This window comes from Cupressus sempervirens, chromosome 6 (genome assembly GCF_028749045.1).
Source record: "Cupressus sempervirens isolate cs-2001-9-10 chromosome 6, ASM2874904v1, whole genome shotgun sequence".
In the NCBI taxonomy this organism is placed as follows: Eukaryota; Viridiplantae; Streptophyta; class Pinopsida; order Cupressales; family Cupressaceae; genus Cupressus; species Cupressus sempervirens.
In genome coordinates, this window is record NC_143123.1 from 303,791,321 (window position 1) to 303,817,229 (window position 25,909).

The following is a 25,909-nucleotide window of genomic DNA, read 5'->3' on the forward strand; positions in this document are numbered from 1 at the left end:
GTCGCACAGTTTCATGTGGAGTGCAATATTCGAAATTTGGTTTTTTCTTAGTGGACACCCATGAATGTCCTTAGTTCTAATGTCTTTTTAATATGCAATGCTAATTCTAGCATTTTCTCAAGAAATTGTGTCAATGTTCTAATGCCAAATATTGAATAATATGACAACTTAAAATAATAAATACTAATTGTTTCTACTAACTAATGGATGGTTGGGTCTTCTATCATTATGCTATGTTCGTCCTCCAATGCAACTACCTCTATAGCTATTAGTGGAAAACTGTAAAAAATTACATTGAAGTGACATTGTAGTGTAAAAAATTAGGTATTACGTACAGATGTCGTTGATGCTTTTGCAGATCGAAAAGCTATAATTGCCGTAATGAATTTTCAATTTCCATAAATTTTTCATGAAGAAATTGTAGTAATTATAGTTGAAGTATCCTATGATGCTTGAAAGCAAGCATAACAAATCATATGCAAATTTGATGTGCTTTGCAAACTTGGAATTTGAACAACAAAGAGACATGAATACAACTTTTTTCTCATGGAATCAAAATATTACATGAAATTGATTCTTTTATCATTGGTTGACATTGTACAAATTATCGAATAATCTATTTCTATAGCACAATGGAGCATATACTTATACATTATAAGTATTTACTTTTGGCAACAACCATGTTGTAAAAATTAATTCATCCATAGAGGATGCGCCATCTTCCAATATCTGCTACAAGATGAATGCCAGGTGGCATCTCGTTATTTGGAAATACAAACAAATAATGGTATGAGTAGTGGTGCTTTATGCTTTTAGTAGCTATAGCACCTGTAGTACCATCATACCATTCTCCTAGAAGTTGTATACTGTCATATGTTATAATCCATTCAAGCGAGAGAGTTGGATATGATATGAGAAGGTTTATTATGCATACAAGTGTCTCACTTTCAACAGGGGTTTTAAATGGTGATAGCTGACAGAATAGTGTTTTGCATGCTGGATTAAAAACATTTATGAATTGTTCTATACTATGATTCTCATAAGGAAAATGGATTAGAATATCTTGACAGTGAACTATGATATGAGCTTCAGTATATACTCGCACAAGATATTTCAAGTAAATCAATTCTCCATTTGTCATGAATGGAGATAAGACATGAATTTGATTGGTCTCTGGTATTGTCTGAATGTTTCCCCATCCATTGTATTGAAACATTGCATCATGGTTTTCATAAAAATATTTTTCCAATATATTCCTTTGACATTCACTTGGAAGTTGTTGGATTCTTTCAAGGACCTCAGATTCTGGATTTTCATGATCTGATGGGTAGTTTATTGTATTTGATGCATTTAGAGTGTTCATATTCATGCAATAGAAGTACAGGAAACCTGTCAACAATGGCCAATAATTCTTAGATTTTGCTAAGCGTCAATGAATTCTAACACATAGCTTAACTTCATTACATAGTACAAAATGATAATGAATTGATTTCTTCAAATAATTGAATATTTGTTTATCTAAAATTTCAATATCTGTAACCAGTTTATAATCTATGATTTTTTTTTGGTTTTAGTTAGTTTTCAGTTCATTTATCCTTTATTAGAAGCTATTTTGTATCTTAAATATATATCGAATCTAAGTAAATAAACATTGTTTTATGGGTAGGATTTATATACATAATTTTTTTGACTACACACGATAGAAAATATGTTCAAACTATGTTTCATGGTATCTAAACAATGTGAATTTGAAAAACTATGTTTCATGGTATCTAAACCATGTCAATTTGAAACATCAATTCTTTTCTCTAAGTGACAATTGATACAAACATCCCTCAATCAATAATTTAGAAGAGAATATGGAAAACCAAGTAGATAAATTTCCCAAAATATCAGTACTAATGAAATATTACTGTTCTATAAATTATTGTCATAATTACGATTGCTTGATGATTACAATTACAAATAAAATTTGGACTTTTAGTTTGAAAACTTTGAATTGAAACATACCGATTACTTGTAGCTGGCAATGTCAACTGTCTGATCAAATTCCAAAACTCCTAGCACAGTTCAAACATCTGCGAAATGTACAAAATTCAAAAGTCACCAATATAAGACATATAATCCATAAATAATTTTTTTTCACCTTATCAGAATACATTTTTTACAATGAAGTATGACAATATGCAAAGGAAAACATAATTTATGAGGCAATTAGGCATTATTTATCATGCTACATACCCATTGTTTAATTGGTGTAATGATTTTCAATCTATGTTCAAATTTCTCCATTTCTACTAATACATGTAATACTTAATGTACAAACTACTTCAGTGCAACAAGTCTTCGTAAAAAAAATCACACTTTGCAATATGGAGAACAAAAAGACATATTATTATTAACTATGGATACAACATTTACCACACAAGAAACATGTCAATTAATTTATCGACATCAAATGTTCAGAATTTAAAGAGCATTTTCAATACTATTCTTAATCAAATAATAATTTCCTATCTAATGTATATGCATTAAATTTGATCATCATTGGTTTTGATTTAAAAGATCACAAAGTTAAAGACTAGTCCAAAATATAACAGTTTACTATTTATAGCATTGATTTTACAAAGTAGTAGAATTCATTTTTCTAGCAAGGTTAGAGGTGTATACAAATTATTGTATACAAATTACATATGCTATGGAATATGTACATAGAATCATGACATGTTATCTATGATAACAAGTCATGTATTCAAATTTTGCCGAGCTAAGAAGTAGTCATTTCTGCCAAGGAGCAATTGTTTTGTGCATAAGTTCTGATTGGAGGAGGAGACATATGCATTTGGAGGAATATGAGTGCATTGCATACGGCTGAGATTCTCAAAGCACTCTGCTGTGAAAAATGCGAACAATGAGCATGCAAGGCATGATCAACAATTGCCTTATATTTACTACTAATCGCAATTTTTAGGGAATTGTACACACAAGTTGTGACAGCACATGAACTTAAAGATTCTAGTGAAAACAGTCCACCTATAAGGTCATTACTCATCTCTATAACATATGCAGCAATGTATGGATCATAGTCTTCTTCAGGCTTGAAGTAATGCTTCACATACGCATTTGCTAATTGCTTCACAATTTGTATATCTTCTAAAAGGTCCATGCAATTGGTCAAGAATTTAGAAACAATGTCTGCATAATGTGTTGAACTAGATTTATTCTGCAAGAATTCTTCACTGAGCACTATGCGCAAAGATTTCTCAACATTTGGGCATTCAATAATAAACACAGTCTCCAAATGTCTTGAGTCAATTGCACCAATAATTGGAGAAGTCCATTCTGTACTTGGGCATGGAATAAAAATTCGGTCACACATTCTGAAAGTCCAAATCTGCGAGAAGTGACTACGAAATTAGATTAAAAAAAAGAGTTATAGATAATAATTAATATGTTTTTAGACATGGAATAATGTATTCTTATTTGACCTATTTGCAATGCGAATGATACTGTAATTTTGTTTGATTAGTCTATTGGCCTTGTTGAAATGGATTTGACTACTCACCCTTGAAAATGTTGTTTGTGTGTTCTATGATTGCTAAATTATTTCTTCACTTTCATGAACTTGAACTTGAGAAATTTGTCTCTGGTATCCAATGCTCTGACTCATTATTTGTGAAATTATTAAAATCATTTGCTAGTTTTCTCACATGGAGGCAAATATAGAGAGAATAAGGTGATGTTGTGCTTTGCTTGAACATTAATCAAATGGGTATTTCGAATGCCAAGGAGAAAGAACTGATTAAATGCCAAATATGGGAAAACATGCATTGATTTACCAGATCTTTGACCCTAATGTGAAGCTATATGCAGAAAGTATAAGTTGACAGATTCTAGTCAAACAATTTCATTGTGCCCATGAGAAGGCTCATAAGATTTCAATATTCAACACTGTCAAAGTTTCAAATACTAGTCCCAAACACTTTTGGTAGCCTTTGATAAACAAGCAATTAAAATAAAATGGCAAGCTATTTGTGGGAGTTTGAAACTTTTTCAGTAGACAATGGTAATATGATCCCTTAGACTTTGAAAGCATTGATCTTTGACTATAACTAGCTTTTGTTCATCATTACAAACAAACTAAACCATTTTTCAACTTACAACATAAGCTATACTGAGCGTGTTCTTTATTTCAAAAAACTACAAATAGTGTCATGACTTTTGAAACTACATTTTGGGAAAACCGATAATAGTTTCATGAATACTGGCACATTAGACCCATACAAATTTCAAAAGAATTACTACTAAAACATGTCAGTAAATAAATCAATGAAAGTTGAATATTCAATTTCATAGAAAATTTAAATCATTTACATGTAATTTTTTTGTTTTCTTTGTTCAGATTTCATCATTTTAACATAAATAGTTATTAAAATTGTTTAAAAATATTACTCATTGAAATAATTTGTACCAAAATATACTGACAATTATTTACAATAATAAAACAATAAAATCAATATATTTCATTTTTTAATTGAAACAAATATAGTTATTTCATATATTTATTAAACTATTCTTATAATCGATGATATTTATAACTAATGTTTTGAGGTAGAAAAATGCCTAGTTGTTATCAACTTATGTTAAATATGTTAATGATATGTGTTTTCCTGCAAACAAATTCTGAGAACTTTAACTAGACTATAATCTTAATATTAACTAGCTTCAATTTTGTTTCCTGATTTCTATTATAAACAAATATAGAATCTCTTCAAACCTACTCATAACAAAAAGTTAATTAAAATAAAATTAAGTATATAGGTATAAGGTATAAATCATAATAAAAGAAGAGTTGGTAGTGCTCCAATAATAGGCATAGTAGTTGGGCATACTTAGTCCTTTATTGGAGCACAAAAAGTGTCACATGAATACTTATTCCCAAAAGAAGATAGATGCTAATTTCACCCAAAAATACAGAGTAAGAATTATAAATAACAAAGCTCAGTTTGCCAGCCCAATATGATACTGTCAAGAAAAATAGGCAGCAGTTATATTTTCAGGTAACAGCAAAGCAGCTAATAGCTAAAAGTTCGAACCATTTTGTTATGGATCATAGTCTTTGCTAGATCACATTGACAAGAAATCCTAATTGCCTTTATTTCTCTAGAATAATGGAAAACATTTCCGCATCTGAATTGCATCAAGCTTATGAAGGGGTTAACCATTCACTGAATGGTTCTGTAAACAATGTTATTTTTCATGCACAAAGAAATTGGAAATAAAACCATCTCCTTACAAAGGCATAAAGCCAAATCAGAAAAGGCGCCATCAATGCAAAACCCAAAACTAACTACCCCAGAACATAACAGAGGGAACCCACGGGAAGTAAATCTGAGCATTGTTTATGCAGTGTGACGTGAGATAGTGTATAGTGGATAGAAGAATGGACAGAGGCTTTGGAGAGAGCACTTAATATGAGAAAAGACAATGCACTTTCTGTTATACATCTCTTGCTACTTATGCTGATGGATCACGGAGTGGGATCCCAAACGTTAATGCTAAATACACAATCCAGAAACCCAGAAACCTATGATAACAATGCAGTTTCAATGGGGTGGTGAAGGGAAGGATTTAGGGCATTGTGGAGTAGGAGGCGGAGGCCGAGGGGAAGGCGAAGGAGGCGGTGGAGGAGGGGAGGCATAGATGAAGGAAGGTACTGGTATTGGGAAATGAGGGGGAGGTGCCAGAGCACATAGTGGGAGAGAAGGAAGAGGCATTTCAATGCATTTCTTAGGATTTACACCAAAAGCAGCACATTCCCCAGCTGTTCTCTGATCTCCATGCGCAGGAATGCAGTTGTGTGAATCATCAAAGACAACTCCATTGGCCGGAAGAGCATGGCAAGTTGGGCCCTCACCTGTAAAATAGTTATAAGAAACTGTGAGGTTCCTTAGTGAAGGTAAAGAGCAGATGCCATCAGGAATGCTTCCATGGAACTTGTTATGAGCAAGAATGAGCTGCTCCACACTGTGAAGGCAGGCCAGAGATGAGGGCAGATGGCCTTTGAAGCCATTGAAGCTGAGGTCAAGGACACTCACTTGGCCTAGCAATCCCGTCTCGTCAGGTAGGCATCCAGACAGCTGATTATTGAGAAACAAAACTTCATTTAATGTCCCACCCATCTTGCCAATGCTTTGGGGAATCCCTCCACTCAGCTTGTTATTAGCAAAGCTAATTACTGAAGCTGGAGAGTCACCCAAATTGGGAGGGATTTCAAACTCAAAATAGTTGTTGTTCACAAAGATAGCATCCAGCTTCTTGTTGAAAAGCTCTGGAGGAAGAGCACCTTTAAACTTGTTGAATCTCAGATCCAAATAGATAAGGTTTTCTAACTCCAAAAGCACAATGGGGAAATACCCAGACAACCAGTTGTTGCTGACATCTACTTCTGATAATAACTGCAAGTTCTTGAAAGCTAGAGGAATGCTGCCACTAAACCTATTGCTATTGAGATGGAAGAGAGCAATGTCAGTGAGCATACCTAGTTCCTCCACCAAATATCCCTGTAGAAGCCCATGATTCAAATCAATCCCTGCAACAACTTTCTCACATGATTTATCTAAAGAAATGTCAGCGAAATGTTTCCTAGAAGACTTGGCCTTTTAATTCTCCAACACATAGAGATTACATGTGACATGCGTGTCTGAGCAGAAATTCGAATGGAGGGGGGAAAAAGATAAGATTTAAGTTCCTGGTCATGTCAGAGATGGGCAAGATTTATCCTGGCATTAAATCCAAAGATTTTAGTTCCAAACTCTGCTCGCCCTTGGTTTCAAATTGACGCCCATAAACATTCCAAACACCCTGTACGTGGTTCGAGGATGAAGCCGGAGGATACGCTAAAACAAAGTGGGGTGTGCAGGTTTGTTTGCATAAAATACAGAGACTTTAGTGTTTCCCCACGTCACGCCTGCATTCGACAGGTTGAGGTACGTTTGCAGCGAAAAAGAATGGGAGTAACGTTTTCAAAAAATATATATATTAATTACATTGCCTTTCATTTTATATATATGTATATTTGTTTTCTAAACTTCATGAAGTTTTGTGGAAAGATCGCCAATCCCATTTCAAGCGAAAACTTTTATGGCAGTCTAAAATGTATGGGGATACGTAAATGAGTGAGTGGAGGTCGTTGAGAGAAACGTGGAAAAGTGGGTGCGTCCTCCAAGACACCCTCCACCATAAAGAGCTTGTTATCTCTTTTGAATGTGCTCGCTGCCCAAGGAGGAAGGTCTTTTAGCGTAGTCAACCGCATTAAATTAGGCAAGTGCCCTTTTTACATTCTCCCAAGATGATGGCGGCAAGAATTGATTGCTAAATCCTCTGACATCGTGTCAGGAGCCATCATTCCTTTTAGGCGCTTGGCAGAGGGATTATATTTTTACTTTGTGTAAACTTGACGGTTCAACCACTCTGCCAATGTGGAGACCAATGAATTAAAGGAGAACAAAAATTATCTCAGCGTAATTTAACTTGCAGATGCTTTTGGATGAAAAGATGTATGCGACCTGCTACTTCCCTAATAATAGTCTGACCAGCAATCAATATAGGTGCAGAAACTCTAGTACGCACTTTAAAAAGCTATTAAACCAAGACCCCCATCGAAGCAAGATTTGAAAAGATGCGTGCACCTTTGGGAAAAGAGCAAGAGGGCTGAAAATATTCACTGTTTTTCAGTCTTAACAGAATTCTCACTGTTTTTCAGTCTTAAATACCTTTTGTAAGCGCTTACTCACAGTCGCGCTCAAACAGAATTTCTTTCTATTCTACAAAGAGTCATCCAAGCGCATCAAGCAATATTCGAGCTTATTCTACCACCAAAATTTGGATTCAATTATAAGAGAGAAAGAAATAGGTTTGTTGTTTCCGGAACAGTCCATTAAGCGCTCAAATTCCATAGGACCTGATCGGAAGCATATTGGGGTGATAACTGCTTTCCATAACAGTTTGTTGATTACTTGGAGGCATGGGCTTTTTACTTTTAAATGTGATTTGGTAAGTGTCTGAGAAAACAGCTCATGACATTTTTGGGTTCTTTGTGAGTATGCTCGAGTTTGATAAAAATGGCCAAAATGAGCTAACAATAAACTAAAGTTGTCATATTCTATGAAAAAATGCATCCTTTACCAAAATCATAGCAAGTGCAGTGTCAGAAGCAAACTGTGCAGATCTGTACAGCTACAACCAGATGTATATGAACAAGAACAGCTAGAAGAGGAGAAGGACAACAACGAAGAAGAACAATCTGAAAGTAAACATCATGTATGGCAAGGAGTATAAACAAGAACCCATTTTCGCCTGTACCCATCCTACTGCAACTAAATATACATGTAGATATATAACAGGTTTCAACTATAACACGCTGTGTAAACAAAGACAGCTCAAACACAAAGCAAAAACAAAAACACAGAATCGAATGGCAAATGCAAAGCATGCTTACCTGAGAAGGAACAAGCACTCTCTAATCTTTCCTCTCTGGTTTTCATGACCCCAGAATCTGCTCATCTCTCTATTTGTAACTCACGCACACCGACATCCACAGAGACCAATAAAAAAAATCAACCGTGGATTCAGGGATATTGAAGATTCAAAAATTTAATAATGTCACTGTTTACTCAGAAGAATGAGCAAGGGTGCAAGGACAATGAAAGATTTAAAAATAATGATGATAGAGAATTGTAGGCAAATATTCAACACTGTCAATTCTCAGTGTAAGACCAAATGCATCGTGTCCTCATTTTATCCCAAAATGTGCTATCATATGCCAACACAACAGTTCATGATTTGTACTTAGGCCACAAAGGAAGAGATTTTGGTTAGATTTTCTGCACCCTCCTTGACACAGCCATTAAAACTGACAAGACAAAACAAAATCATGAAATTAAAGACTGCAAAATACCCATCAACGAGATGAAATGTCACCATTTCATCACAAGATGGTGGAAACCCTACTGTTTGTAGTACTCACCAATGAGAATGTGACAACAAAGCACTTGTGAAAAATAATTTAACTCTGAAGAAAAGCAAAACATAGCAAAATAGGTCATGGGGAAAAAATAAAGTTCTCCCATTGATCAACATTAGTGGACAAATAACAACAACCCGATTGCTATAGTATCCTGCCATACGGCAGGAACTAATAATAATGATCATACGCGACCAAACATAGTCACAACCTTCCTTCTCCAGACCTGACGTATATAATCCATGACAACCATGGACAGTAAAAACATAAAATAAAAAGAGGCACTCAACGAGCCACGCCAGGGCATAGATGATCGAACCATTAGAAAAGCCATCACTTTAAATAAGGAGTGAAAAGAAAATAAATACAAAAATCTCTTGACGGCATGATCAGAGGAGCGATAAGAAAAGGATAGAAAAGCAGTAATATAATTGCCTTGGACAAGCAACAAACGTTACTTTGGCAACGAGGACATCCGAGCAACAGTGAGGACAACGTACTATATTCTCCCTGCAGATACAGATACAAATAGAGCACTCCCTTCGACGTTGAAGAACACTTCCCATACACTATCTTAATTTCTTTCAGAATTCCGCAGCTGAGGATGACGTATAGAATATGTACAGTAACAATGATCATCGAAAGGAGAATATAATACATAGTCAGTGAACTTGACCATATTTAAACAACAACAAATATAGTCCAATGCAAGTCTACTTAGCACAAGTTCAATATATAATGTGCTGAAGATACACCTCATATCAAGAGGGCACAAATCTGTGTAAATTAATTATCAGACTGACGCTATTCAACCACTTTATATTGTTGAGATACCCAATTGGACACAACATTATCAAATGACATACTCAATACTGAAACATCTGTTGATCACAATAATTCTTTCTATAGTATAAGTCTTAAAGATCTTTTATAACAGTTCCATCAGTTGCAAGACAACACTCTGTCCTGTCAAGGACCATAAATATTGTGAATTGCATATTTCAGATATAGGAAGGATTGGTCCTCGGATACAATTCTTCTGCTTCTTTAAGAGTACATTTTCACATGTTATCATAATTCCATTTTTATAGTAATATTGATAATTTGCTCTTAATATTGTGTTGCAAGGAATAAGGTAAAAGAATTCAAGTATTTGTCCCAAAGTTCTTATAATATCTAAAAGGGACATTAGAAGCTCCTAGGGGTGGCAATCCACGTGTTTTCCTATTGCTATACTTAAAAAGAAGGCTGCATGGTGTGCATATGAAGATGTAGAAGGAAGATTTGGTACGCGCTATGTATAATAATGTGTGTTGTAGTCTTGGGGCCAATAAAATTTTCCCTTACCCCATGTGAAAGTTCTTGTTGGCTTGTTTCTCTAAGTTTTTTGGATAGAGTAGGGACTGTAGTTTATGGGTTTGGGACCTTTTGGGAAGAAAGTTTGTTTCGAAGGAATATTTTATGCTTTGGTTGTTTACATGTCAACTAAGGAGAATCTATGCTTTTCTTTTTCAAACTAAGGGTTTTTCCCCAATATTTTTGTTGGTTCCTGGACCTATAGCAGGTTTTATGAACAAAAAAAATAATTATGATATATATATATATATATATATATATCATTCTTAACTCAGCTACAAAGCTTGTAACATGATTATTCAGGTGATTTGGTTTACAAAAAGACAGAATTGTGAAGCAATTTAACTGCTTAAAATCAGAGTAGAAAATTGAAGTGATAGACAACTGAAGTCATTCACACAGAGGGATATAAATACAATAATTTACCGAAGGAAAACAAAATGTAATAAAATCCCAGCAACTTGGCAATGCTTCGCAATCAAAATCATCAAGAATTACAAGCCAAATGCTACTGTAGAGCCTCCAAGAATATTCAGGACTATAACAACTCTTCTACAATTCTCTTAAAAGATTCCAAGTTCTAAAACTTACCGAGGACAATTACCTTATTGCTGCACTTAGTTTTATCACCATTGTAAAACTCTAGATGATTTTATATGAGCTTGCTAGACATATTTGTGCTTGTGCTTGATTGTTGGCTCACTGCAAGAGATGAATGCAGCTCTAGCTTGGGATATCAAGTTAGAAGAATCTAAGGCAAAAGGCCATTAGAAATTTTTTACTTGGCTTTGGGCTTCTTTCTTATGACGTCAGAAAGGTAGAAACCACTTTATTTAGCTCAGGGTGCATCCATTGACAACTCTTTGGGGCTCTTAAACAGTATTGAATAAGAGCTTCTTCCCTTCCTCAGATGTAGATTATTTACCTGAAAATATTTTTAACCCGCCAAGTACCTTACTGATCCTTCTAGGGAAGACTTCCTTTTGGTTCAGCACCTCAATGTATCAGGTGTCCATTTTTCTCAGTCCTTTCTTTTGTAGCATCCTCTGGGGTCTTGATTGTTTTGTATGTGAGCCGAATGCTTTGCTCTCAATCATTTAGATTTTTATTATGATAGTTTATATCATTTTTATATGTGCAACAACATTTTTTTTATTCAAATAAAAACATAGAACTGGGACCTCGGTTAGTCCAGAAAAGGGCAAGTATTAATCTACTCACATTTGGTCAAAAGCATGAAAACAACCCCACATTGGCATACAAATAATAATAAAAGGTGCACCATATTACACTAATTAAATTTACTACAAAATAAATAGTCAAACCATGAAAGTAAAACAAAATGAGACAAACAATGTATTTAATATATATCATATGAAGCATCTCGCAAAAGAAGTACATTTCAAGCAATCAGTATACATATCAAAATTGGAATAATTTTAATAATGGAGTAAATGAAAGTCAGTTGTCCAAAATGATGTCTCTCCAGGAGCTACATTGTTAGTGTTCACACTTTTTGTTAGCTGCTATGTCAACTATAATGGTTAGCTGGCAACTCCTTGTTTGTTTTCCCGCTTGTTCTTTCTGCGGACACTGTGTGGTGCTCCCACTGCTGGATGTTGCCCTATTGTACTTCCAGTCCATTAGACCCTTGTGGTCTCTTGTTGGGCATTAATATATTTATCTTATCCTATCTTATCTTATCTATTTCTTGTAGGGAAAAATTAGTCCACAGTAGAATTTTGCAGGTAAAACTAGAAGAAAAATTGCATGTAGTATGGAGTATGCTAGAAAGTTTGGAGAGATAGATTAAGAGGGTTCTGCTACTTGTTTGTTTGAAATTGTTAGCTTTTAGAACTTTACTGCTTGAGGCAGTAATCAACATATCATTGATGTTTGGCCACTACACATTACTTTATGTTATCAAAGAAATATTGAGTGTTAAGAACCTTGACATTGCAACTCTAGGAATTTTAAAAACATTTGAATAACAATTTCGTTATTTTCTCAGCTATTATTCTAAATAAGGTTCTTGTTGTTACTTACTGGATTTTCTTCATTTTTTCAATAGGTGGATCAATTCTCTTTGGTGGGGTTTATTGTTGGATATCCATTGCCCATGTATAAATATCAATGTACACAGGTATGTATACATTTCTATGCTTCCCTTGGGGCTTATATTTAATTCTCTTGTAACATTATTGTGCTACATTCATCCAATTCTATTATGATTTGAGTCACCCATAGACATTTCTATTGATATTTTTCATAGAATAACATATGCATTAAAGTTTTCTTATATTTGTTTTTGCTTATTTAGATTTTCCAGTAAGAAACGTAATGTTAAAAAGAAATATTGTCATGTTTTGGTCCCAAGTCAACCCATTGTTTTATGTCTTGGATTGTTTATCTCATGGTACAAAAAGTTTTTATGAGGAATAAATCAGCAAACCAAAAGATAGAGATATTTTTGTAAAAATCATGACTTGATCAGAAAAAAAATTGGATTAAAATTAGGGATTTTGAAAGAACAAACAAAAAATCAGGTTATATTTTTTGAAAAAATGAAAAGATAACAATGTACAGTTAAAAGACCTGCCAAGAAACACAGTTTAATCGTGACCTCTATGGTCTTTGACAATGTGATCAACAAAACATTACAGTTTATCAGCTCAAAAATACATTTTCTAGAGTAATTTCTGGTTTACCATGATTTCTTGTAAGTTTTTTATTATCTTGTTATATTTTTGGTCAGTGAAGTGTAATATATTCAGCTTGACTGTTATCAAGAAGATATACATTGCAATCTATATACTGTGTACACCGATCCTATTGCAACACCTCCGCCAGGGAGCCCAAGGGAACAACTCTATAAACTAAGGAAAAGGCAGATATTTTTTCAAAACATAGGATACAATTAACATTATAATTACAAATGTAGGTAACATCAACTCATCAATGATTCCAGAATCTTAACCAAGCTATATTTCATTAAAAGCAAGATAAATGCTAAACATTAACCACATAGCTAGGTCCTCTTAGGTTCCTCGATGTTGATACTAGCAATGCATAACATATATGACTAATACAGTTAGACCACCATGAAAATATGGACAAGTTTACAATATGAATGAATTCATTGAAATATTACAACTACATAGAAATAGTCCATGATGTAAACAAGGCTAAACATCTTTTTCCATTTCTTTTATTACATCACAAGTAATCATAGATACATGTTACATTTGCAAATTACAAGTGGCCACTAAAATGCATGTACCTATACATTTTACATTGATCACTACATGGAGATTACAATAATACATCATACATCGATCTGGTGATATAGTACGAGTTACATCAGTACATTAACATGTGAATGTACACATCATGATATACTGGTCATGATACCAACATGAATCAGAAACTGCATGAGAAATATAGTGAAGAAGCATGATCTCCAATGGCTCTCAAACAACTCTGGAAAAATGTCACAGACCCCCATTAATGTATACACGATTGTATAATAGTACATATATTTTTCTTTGAGCAATTGGTAGTAATTTATGAAAGACATTATTAATTAATCAATAGTGTAATACATATCAAATAATAAAATTAACAGTATATTCTATAGCGGAATCAATATTATTCAATAGAAAAATAATTACTATCAATAATTAATAATGAAAATCAGTTAATATTAATCCATAATATCCAACCACCAACAATATTTTTATTATTCAAAGTTTTAATTAATAACCACTGATGCATTAATATTCATATCGGTCACGTCAGATTATTGACCTACCTATTTATAGTGATGAGGCCCGAACAACATAGACACTAAAAAAAAGGAGAAATCATAATAAATATAATTCAATCCTGCATTGATCTTCGAACAAGACAAGGCAAAATGCACTAATCTCATATTAACCTTTGTAAAGGCAAAACATACCATCCATTACCAATTTCTATCATGTCAAGGTATATGCCCAAGCTTAAATAAGGTGGAACTATAAATAAGTGACTTGAATATTATGAAAGTTGTATGTATAAAGTTAAAGTTGACATCATTTTAAATGAATAACTATGTTGATCATGCCATGTTTATATGTAATTGAAGAGTAAAGTTGATCTTTAATGAATATGAATGATATAGTGATACTGTGGGTCTAATCTAAGTGTAATTTACAAGTTTGGATCAGTTTGATGTAATTATAATTTAAATGATAATACTACCAGTAATTAGGAGAAGTACATAAGCACCTCTTTAATTCTAAATACGCAATGGGTAGGGAGTATGCATAGGGAAAGGAGTAATTCAATCACTCTGAGGCAATTGAGTTCCAATATGGGAAAGAACCATGAGGGAGTCTCAGGTAGATTGTTTCCGTGCTCGAGCAGAAGTAATTCTACCATCCATCGCGGAATTAGACGCATGAGGGAAAAAATGGTCTTATTTGAAATTACTAATAGTATTAAGTGATAATTTTCTCCTTAGGTCAGGGTTGCATTTTAATCTTCAGGATAAATAATGTATCCAAACTAATTAGTTATTACTTTAAGACCAAATTATAAATTTGACCCCATTTGCGTTCTTAGATCATTACAAAAACCACTAAGTAGATAGGGTTATTACAAGTTGTATCAGAGCTTAAGAATATGCATGCAAAATCAAAGGAAAGGAAATAAAAATAAGATGAATGCACAGTTTGCTAATGAAATGGGGACATTTATGGAACAAGCAATCAAACAAACTAAGCACTCCTCAAAGCACTACAAAACATGGGGAATTCAATCAAAAGTCTTAACAAATTATAATTCTAACTGAAGGGACATAAGTTCTAAGTACTCAAAAAACAATAATGGATCTTCCTTTTCTTACCTAGGAAGGAGATGTTGAGGGAGGAAGAGGAAATAGAACAACCAAGTAATAGTGTTGTGCAAAACACTAGAGCCTATGCTAGTTTGGAACCTGAAATCAAAGAACTTATAACACTTAGCGAATTTTGTGAAGGCCAAAAACAAGAAATGCGAAAAAAAGCAAGGTTAAACCCAAACAAGGATCTTAAATACAAAGTTAACAAAGCAACCCTTCCAAAATTTGACGGATCTGGAAAAATCAAAGCGCATTATTAGTTGTAGACATTTTACACATGCCTCACACTCAATCTAATGACAGAGGAAGATGAACTCCAATTTGCCATTCTCCACTTGGAAGGCATAGCACTTGAATCATGGTACCATGGAATCCACACCCAAGGCCATCAAAATGTCACCTCCTATGAGGAATTCACATAGAGGCTTATTTAAAGATTTGGTAGAAGACACCCCCTAGAAGATTTTAAAAGCTTGACCCAAATTAAGCAGCAAGGGACTGTTGAGAATTATGTTGCAGAATTCCAAAGAATTTCAGTACGACTGATGAGAATAGACGAGGACCAACTCACTTATCTATTTATAGAATGATTAAAAGATCCACTTAAAGGGTTGGATAGTGCTCTAGAAGCAGCAACCTAGAAGATGCCTTTGAGACAAATTTAAATTTGGAAGTTCCATTAAATAATAGACCCCCAATTAACTATACCAAATTTGGTTTCTTGTAATGTTCACATGAGTTAGCAGCGTATTGGCATTGTTTTGAGTCTTTTAAACCACAAAATTTGAAGTCTTTGTGCAAAAATGATAAGCCTTGTTAAGCAGTATAGCTTTGTTAGTCAATTCTAGTTGTGAACAATTGCATCTTATGTGTTATATGCTTGTCATTTCCTTCATCCATCTTTTCCGTTCTACAAGTGATTGTATTTATGTTGAAAGGCATGCCATTTGAAGAAGAGTTGTCTTTTGTGTCAGTCGAGATCCTGGAAGCAGCCATGACGATGTGGGAAACCTAAAAAATAACAAAGAAATTTGAAATCTATCAAAGATATTATAGAATCCTTTTTTTTGGGAACCTTATTGGTAGTATTTCAGCTAATGTGGGAAATTTTCAGGCCAGTATGCTTTGCAGTTCAGTTTGTCTTAAACTTTTGATTTTATTGGCAAGCAAAATTGAACTTTAGTAGCAGGTGGAATAAAATGGTTTGGCATGGATATATGTCAAATTATTTTTGACAATGTGGCTAGTTTTCAGGTCAATCCACATCCCGGTTTGCAAGATATTAAAGCTTTAATCTTATGTTGGTCAGGCTGCAAAATGATTGAATCAAAGATTTTACTCAATCAAATGGAAAATAAGATTTCTGGGTTTCAGTTGTAGTGTTATTTTTATTAACCAGACAATATCTTGTGGAAGAGAGTTGACCTGGTCAAAAGTTATGCGCTTGTCTCTTTCGGCCTTTGAGGTTTGCTAGAAAGTTTTTGAATTTGTTTGCGAGATTAATTAAATATTGTCTAAAAGCATAGCTTTGTCATTAAATTAATAATTCTGTGAGCGAGTTAAAAATTGGATGAGCTAAAAGAAAATTGCAAAGTCATGATGGTCAAAGGTAATAAATGATCAGATTCAGGGGTTGTGAATCTGCCAAAACCAAGTTATAAGTCGAGTGTTTGTGCACTTTTTCTTTAATTCTAACTTATGCTCTGTTGCTGATTTCTTTGCAAATTATGGACTTGCTCATTTTTTAAGCATGGATGAAGATAAACAGTTTCTTTAAGTACCCACGTGAGCATAAACCAGCTTGATAGTGCAGGGAAAACATGCTTGTTGAATGTGGAAGCTTTGAAGCAGTGTAGGGACATTGTTTCCATTATCTGGATTCTTTATCTTCATTTGGACATTGAAATATTTGAAAGTAGCCATGGCAGTCTTGTGTATTCCACTTGTGTTGGAACTCAATACTGATGTCTCATCTGCTCACTTGCAGTCAAGGCTGTAACTGTTTGGCAATTGCCTCTGTAAGGACAACCGCCACAGTATTGTTATGGTTGTTGAATTCTTATCAGAGTTGTTTTTAATATTTGTAATTTTGTGGTCACAAAGTGGGAAGGACTAATGGATTGTTTATTCAACGGTGAGTTGTGTTACAATGCCCTGCCAGAAATGCATGGAAAATGTGGAATTGTTGACAAAGGACCTAATTATTTTGCAAGATGCCTCAAAGAATTGAATGATTGAAAAGCTTGCACAACAAAGATTGGTTCAAAGGACCTTAGAAACTTTCAAGAAAATTCAGGTTGGCATAAATCCATGTTCAACAATCTTTGCTAACATATTCCTTAGCTGAGCTAAAATGAGAGCTTAGATCAAGGAAAGTGCATCCATTCAAAAGAGAAGAGCTGGCTGGCAAATGCCTCAAAGAAATCTTGTTTCATGGAATAGATGATTGTAGGATATGGTCAAAATCGATTCAAATTGATTTGTTGAATCGACTTTAGAAATTGCCACACAAGTGCAAATTGTTTACCGCAAGGTAAAAGAATACTTAACGCATGTAGTATAGTAAGATATAATGCAAAATAGATACTTTATTCATATATGCAATATGTGCTTAATGCTTACAATCCGATTACAATGATGATGATTACGAAGTCCATTCCGGACTGTGTATATATACCTTCCCGAAGGGGTGACTCAACCGTCATGCGCCCTTTCGGATACTATTCTACCTCTCGGCTACAATATAGAATTCACCGACAACATCATCCCTCCAAAAGAAAAGTCGTCTCCAGAACGACAATACAACAAAACTCAAAATAACAACTAATTACACCAATGTATAGGTACTAAATAGAGGGATGCATCCTTGGCGTAGTGGCCAATCCGCGCCCTCAGTTCATTCAGCTCTGCCCCTAGCTTGTAGACTTGCTACTTTCGAACTTTCAATTCTGCTTCTGCATTCATCTGAAGCGCTAAAGCTAACTACATTCCAACAATCTCTCCCAACTCTTTCTCCTTTTCATCTACTACTCGCTCCTTTGTTGCTAACTGTTCCTTTTGCATTGCTAATCTCTGTAGCTGACTCTGTCTGTCTAATAGGGCTGCCCTCTCAAATTCCTAGGCTGCCCTCTCCGTGGCTAACCTGGCAGCTGACTCCTCCCGAGCCCTCTCAGCTGCTACCCGGTATGCGTGGCTCTTCCGAAGGGTGTAATATGCATCTATAACAAGATAGATCTTTTTCCGTCACGTCACATTCACATTCCTCCCATGTCTGTACCGAACTGGTCTCCAAAAACACGTTGCATTTATAGGCTTTGCTAACACAATACTGTCTCCCTAGCCAATTTGACCATGATAGCGACTCGTGCCACCTTCTCTGCTTCCAACTCCTAAGTACACTAAGCCAAGTGTCGCTCGGCTTCCTCCAACTGGATGATCAGCTCCTCCGAGCTCTCTATGCATCCACCAAGACAGCCTCATGTCCAACACCTACTCCGAGTCCCTCAAAGTGTAACACCCCTCTCGAAAGGCTTGCTCCAGTGCCCTCTCCACCTCTGGCATACAAACACTCCATGCCTACAGCAACTCTAGTTCTCATCAATTGGTCACACTTCCCACGACTGATAACTAAACTCACTAGGGGTCTAGAGGGCAATGCCATTTTTGTGATTTTCTTCCAATCCAATACTCTTCCTGCCAACTACTTATGTTTTACTACCTATTTATGTCTTTTCCTTCCCTTCGGTATCATACGTTATTCATTGTGAAGTGTTTTGATTTGTCTTTTTTATTTTTATGGCTCCTGCTTCTTGAATAGTATGGCTTCCACTTCCGCCTTTATAAATGTTGTACAGTGAATAATCACTTGTAATGCTCTGTGATAGTCGTACGACAATTGTCTTTTATACTGGCTTGTCATATGGTTGGTCTTTTCCTATTTCCATATGGTTAGTTTCTTTCTCTTTGTGTTCATACGGCCCTTTACCAGCATTCAACATGCCTTACAGTCTTTCAAAATGCCATCATTCAAAATGTGAGATGGTGCTTCAAAATGTCATATGTCTCTCTATTGTTCCACTTTGCCATTTTAGTGCCTTCCTCCTCTCTTATGTACGGGTCGTACACCATACGGTGCTTCACCTTCATTCTTCCATATGGTTGTATGGTTATTGCTTTCTCTGTATGGTTCTTCTTCCTCAAGCTGTATGGTCAAGCCTAAACAAAACTTCTCTTTGCGAGCCGTACAGTGAATTATTCCTTCCCTATTGGCTGTACGGTTCCAATTCTCTGGCTTCTTCTTTGCCTTCTTGTTCATTGTACACGATGGATTTTCCTTCAAATACTCTTTGTACAATGATTAGTTTAGTAATTTATGTCTTATTAGGCCGTACCACTCTGCTTTGCTATGATCGTATCCCCTTTTATTCTCTTCCACATGTGGCCGTATAGGGTTTTCTTTTTGGATGCCCTCACTATTTATGTCCTCTGTACAGACCGTATGCTGCTTTTCTATATTGTCAATCTGCCGTACAGTGTCTAGATTTCACCCTTCTCTGATTGCCATATGGTACCTCTCTTCCATATAGTCGTACGGTCTCTGTTTGTATGCACAAATTCCCTTTGCTTTTTCACAAGCTGTATTGTAGGCTTTCCATTCCCCCAATAGCCATACGGTTCTGGTTTTTTTTCCCCCTTTATGTTACTGTAAAGGCCGTACAACACTTATTTTGTTTTACTTTATTATTCCTATTCTTTTTATCCTCATTTTATTATTTTTGGGTCCGTACTCAGAAATTATGTTCAACTTTATATATTATCTACATTTACTTATCTTACATATATACATTATTATTTATTATTTTTATACTGTCCCTCAATTGTTCGTCCACAGAGGTGCATTATTTCTTTCATGATAGACTTTCAGTTTCGACTCATTCACTGCATTGGCTACTTCCTTCCCATCGAGCATCCATAATTTTATTGCTCTGTCATCGCCCACTTCGCGGATTTTATATGACCCGACCTACTTAGTTTTAAATTTGCCTGGTCTGATCTCGTTGCGCCCATTATACTTCAGCACTAGTTGTCTCGATTGAAATCTATTCAACTTCAAGTGCTTGTCGTGCCATGCCTTATGCCTGTTCTGTATAACCTTCGTGGCCCATTGTGCCGGCAATCATTGCTCATCAAGTTCATTTAAATTATACCATCCCTCCCTCAGACTTTTCATTTATCCAAGCTTGTATTTGATCGCAATCCTTGAACTTGGTACCATGAATTTTGTCAGCTGCCACTCCTTGCCATCAACAATTGTATTATTGATTTTAGAACTTGCACTCTGTATTCCTGAAGTTGTTATTAAGCCCTTCCTCTTTGTTTCTTGTGCAGACCGTATGATGTGTTTTCCTTGCTGTCGGTACCTTTCTACTAAATCTGTGGTGTGGCGTAACATTTTCTTTTTGTGCAGTCCGTTCACCGTGTACCGTACGGTGGAATCTTTCTTTTTGCTGGGTTCGTATGATATGTTCTTCCCTTTAGCTTCAGCCGTAACCTCCTTTCCTTCTTCTGCTTCTCTGTATTCCTTCGAACATTCATTTTCCTCTCTTTTCTCACCTTTGTCGACCCTTAACATATTATAGTTCGGAAAGAGCTCGTAATCCTCTATCTGCCAATGGAATAGGCTGTTCACCAAGTCTAGGTCGTCATCATTCGACCCTCCTAATCTCAATACTCCTTCGTCCGGTTCCATTCTCTTCTTTCCTTCATTGTCACCTTCACCTTCAAAATCTAACAACATTGCCTCCTCACCTACCATTTGTGTGTGCAAGTCAGTTATGAATCTTCGTCCTCTGCGTTGCATGGATAGGGTATTTCGTTTCCAGCCATGTTTCACTTTTGCTTGCACCAACCAACCCCATTCAAGGATAGCATCATACCCTCTTCTTTTTAGCGGAATGACCACAAAATCTAATAAGAATGGTTGTGTTCCAATAGTTACTAGCTGTGCCATCAAGGTTCCCAACGATTTGATTGCGTGTTGATATGTCGTGAGTAACTGGAATGTAGGTGGCCACAGCATGGGTTGTACTAACTTTTTCCACATATCTTCCGGTAACACGTTCACGCCTGACCCTCTGTCCACAATTGTGTCTGTTAGTACAGTTCCCAGAATGCCCATCTCGACAACTGCTGGATGCCTTCCTGTCGTGATTGCCAATAGCATTGGGTCTGCTATTGTCATTCCACTATCGTCCCTATTTCCTCCGTTGCTTTCATAAGTGGTGTCATATTCAGAATGGCCATCCGTAATTGTAGCATTGTGAGAAGAAGGTCATTTAATTTAATAGGGACTTCTGTTTGCATTACCTATCTTATCATGTTTTGTTCAGCTAAGTTCCTTTTCGAGGTATCGACAATGCTTTTTACTTGCAGTTTTCCTTTTTTCATCTGTCTTTCCAACTTTGTTCGTGCTTGTTGTAACCTTTTCTTTTCTTCTTCTACATCAGGGTATTTCGCCTACATCAGGGTATTTCGCCTTCTTAGCTTGCTCATGTGTAATGGCTAGTACCTTCTTATCACATGCTTCGATACTTAGCAATTTTACCCCCTGCTTCGGGCATTTTGAATCTTTGCGGTCTCCGAGACCACACCATTTGCATAATAGCTGCGGTGTCTCCTTTGTGGTACAATCTTTGGCGAATTGCCCCCAGAGGTTGCACGCACGACACTGTATCATTGTTCGTCCACTCACATCTTATTGAATCCGACTCCAGCCTCCATTATTATTATTGTTATTATTATTTCTGCCCCTTCCACGCTGATTATTGTTGCGATAACCTCCTGAGGTTGCATCGTTGTTTGTGTTATTTCCAGTGGACACGTCTTGCGTCAATAACACGTACGGGTGTCCTTTTGACTTCATATTAAATAGGCACTCCTTTATGGAATGTCCTGCCACCTGGCAGATATCACAAAATTGTTTCCTCGGACATGAACCCTTTGTGCGGCCTTCCTCTTTACAGTCCATACACCACAATTGTCCCTTCACCGAGTTCGGATTCTTTTTCAATTTTAAATTCTTTCATCATTCGTAGCATATCTTTCTATAATGCTCGAACTTTCTTGCTTGATTCTTCATCACTGCTGCTACTTTCGGACGATGAATTGTCTGAATCCGATGATTTGTGCTTCTTCTTCTTACTTGTTTTCTGTTCGCTTTCCAGATCCATCACCCTATTATACGCATCTGTGTACAATGTTGGAGACACAATCTTTATTTTCTTTTTCAGAGTCGGTCGTAACCCCTCCACAAACCATCGTTTTTTCAATCCGTCAGCCAGTTGGCTCTCCATCTTCCCCACTAACTCTTTCAGCCGTCTTGCATAGGCATAGATGGTTTCGTTCTTACCTTGCTTTATGTTGTATATCTTTGCTACAATTCATTGTCGTCTCTTAGCAGTCAGAACTCTGCTATGAACTCCTTTCTAACTTCTACCCATGTAGTTAGCTTCTGAGGATCCGTGTCTACAAACCAATCAATTGCTATGCCCTGTAGAGTTGCTGGAAACTGTTGGACCCAATCATCTTCATCTGTTACATTGTTTACTGTCCATATTGTTTCACACGTCTTCAGTGTCTGATTAAATTTGTCGTCCTGTCTCCATTAAACTTTGGCAATTTCTCCTTTGGTCCTGCCATTGTTACTTTCTTCTGATTCTGAGGTACCTACTGTGTACCCGCATTGTACTGAGCACCCGCGTTGTTCTCCACACTTGTGCTGTTTTGAGCACCCGCGTTGTTTTGCACACTCGCGTTGTTCTGCACACCCGCACTGTTCTGTACAACCACGTTGCTTTGGACAACCACTCTACTTCCAACAACCACGTTACCTAGTCAGAAAAGATCTTCCTCATGCAAAGTTGCTCAATTCTTTGCTTGTATCTATTCATCAAGTGTATCGGGAACGAAGAGTTCACTCCACGCTCGTGCTCCTTTGGCACTTTGAGCCATGTGAGTTACTTGCCTTTCATTCAGATTCTCTACCCTCGGCGTATACAAGTTAAGGAACTCCTCCCTTGTCTCTTCTACCAAATTCAATTGCTGTCAAGTCTCTTCCAACAATTCCTTGGCACTCCTTGGCTACTAGGTGAGTGCACCCCCTCCGTCTGTGCCCCTTCACCCCCTCGGTGTCCATCGGCAATCTACTAAAGCTTCTATCTACGCTCCGCTTGTTGTGCTAAAATTAAAACTTCTTGTGCTGTACGTATTTCATCCTTATCTTTTATCTTGTTCCCATCTTTGTTAAGCAAATTTGGCATTAATCTTCATAACATTTCCTTCATCCTAGGTTCAACTGGCAACGACACCAAATGTTTACCGTACATGGTAAAAGAATACTTAACACATGTAGTATAGCAAGATATAATGCAAAACAAATACTTTATTCATATATGCAATATGTGCTCAATGCTTACAATCCGATTACAATGATGATGATTACAAAGTCCATTTTGGACAGTGTACATATACCTTCCCAAAGGGGTGACTCAACCATCACGCACCCTTTTGGATACTATTCTACCCGTCGACTACAATATAGAATTTACCGACAACACAAATGACAGATGGAGTGCCAAATTTTCAACATTTCCCTGCATCCCCAATGTTGCGCTTAAATGGGAGCTTTGCAACAGCATATGATCATGCATCAAAGCATAATGAAAATAGGGATTTATTATGAATTAATAGGATTCAAAGTGCTTTGATTGATATGCATACAAAATGTGAACATAATAAAGGCATTTGATCTATTCGATAAAATGCCTTAAGAAATGCTACCTTACATGCATCCTTAATGCTTGTGCTAAAATGGCATTATCAATTCCAAGCTGGAGAAATTGGCATGGCAAATGACGGCATCGTCATTCCAGATTCAAGGCATCTACTTAATGTTCTTGAAGAGAAGGAAATATAATTATTTATTTGCTGCCATAGTGAATAGTTGGCAATTGCTTTTGGTTTGTTAAACATGAAACTTAGAACAACTATTAGAGTTGTTAAGAATTTAAGTATATTCTGACTCCTACACTGAACCACACTACAGCAGAAGGGTGAATTTTGTTTAATATAATAGCTGGTAGATGTTTGGTACCCAAATGCAACACATAGGAGTGTAGACCAAGCCACAACTTGTTTGGTGAATTTCCTGTGTATTAATGTGGTCTTATGCCACCAGAATAATAGTGCTATAATGAAAGCTTTATGGAAGTCCACTGAAACATAATTAAAGGGATCCTTGTCAGAAGTTTTAGTTGAAAATTCTCAATAGACATGCATATTGCATCTGGAGGCATAGATGTGTCATATGAACTGTTTGATGTAATGCCTTCAAAGAGATGTCATCTCAGGGAATAAAATATGTGGGGCATGCATCCAAAATGGATCTATTGATAAATCTTTAGAAACTTTCAACAAGTATATGCAGTGCCAAATTCATGTTCTTTGCCAATTTGCTCAACTTGTGAACATTAATCAAAACTTATCTAATAATCATATCAAGAAGGAGATTTTTGTTAGATGTTTTGGTTGTAATTCCTCAAGTTGACATGGCTGTAAAATATATCATTGACAAAGCGTGCGAGCTGTTTCATATAAAAGCTTAAAACAAATGTGGTCTTGCAGCACTTAATGATTGTATGATATGCACTAAGTGAATTTGTTGAAAATGTTTTAGAAAGTTTCAAGTAAAATGACCAAATTGTATAAACTTCACTAACATCTCATACTTGTCTATAAATTTTTAAAACTTAATGTGGATAAAAACATGTTAAAGATAGATAAGTAGGAGATAATTTCCACAGCAAGTTAAATTAACTATGTAGTTTTTGAGTCAAACTCATTGACCCATGTTTCATGAGTAGTGATTCAACATGAATCCATCTCTCATGAGAATAAATGGAACACTTAGCACTCATTGGATCTAGGTGATGCTCACAGAGGTAAAGCACCGGGACTTCTTGGCAGGTCACCCATCCCAGTACTGCTCCAACTTGAGTGCACTTAACTACGGAGTTCCCTCCATGGTTAAACCCACTCTGCTTGCAATCTCATTTGCAAAACCTTCACCTAGTGTTGTGCCTTAGGGCTTTTTAATGAATGGTTCATAAGGCACAACACTAGGTGAAGGTTTTGCAAATGAGATTGCAAGCAGAGTGGGTTTAACCATGGAGGGAACTCCGTAGTTAAGTGCACTCAAGTTGGAGTAGTACTAGGATGGGTGACCTCCCGGGAAGTCACAATGTTTTACTTCTATGAGCATCACTTGGATTCAATGAGTGCTAAGAGTTCCATTTATTCTCATAAGAGATGGATTTGTGTTGAATCACTACTCATGAAACATGGGTCAATGAAATTGACTAAAAAGCTACACAATTAAATCCTGATAGCAATATCACAATTTGACTTTTTCTGGAAATTATCTCCTAGTTATCAATTGATGAGCTTAAGGAGCTTTCTAATGAATGGTTCATAAGGCACAACACTTGGTGAAGGTTTTGCAAAAGGGGTTGCAAGTAGAGTGGGTTTAACCATGTAGGGAACTCTGTAGTTAAGTGCACTCAAGTTGGAGTATTACCGGGATGGGTGAC

The 25,909-nt window shown here is 36.0% G+C and overlaps 1 protein-coding gene and 1 pseudogene across 8 annotated transcripts in view; one reads left to right on the forward strand and one right to left on the reverse strand.

The window, feature by feature from the left end:
• LOC149552410 (Polynucleotidyl transferase, ribonuclease H-like superfamily protein) overlaps positions 1-25,909 on the forward strand; it is a 252,443-nt gene that overhangs the window by 194,659 nt on the left and 31,875 nt on the right. For all 8 annotated transcript variants that reach the window (XR_016352920.1, XM_089787960.1, XM_089787964.1 and 5 more), the window contains one exon: positions 12,453-12,524. Coding sequence is in view for 7 of the 8 variants with exons in the window: in XM_089787960.1 (XP_089644086.1) it covers positions 12,453-12,524 (72 nt within the window). In the remaining variant the exon portion in view is untranslated. The remainder of the gene's footprint in view (positions 1-12,452; positions 12,525-25,909) is intronic.
• LOC149552412 (leucine-rich repeat extensin-like protein 6 pseudogene) lies at positions 5,133-6,848 on the reverse strand (annotated as a pseudogene).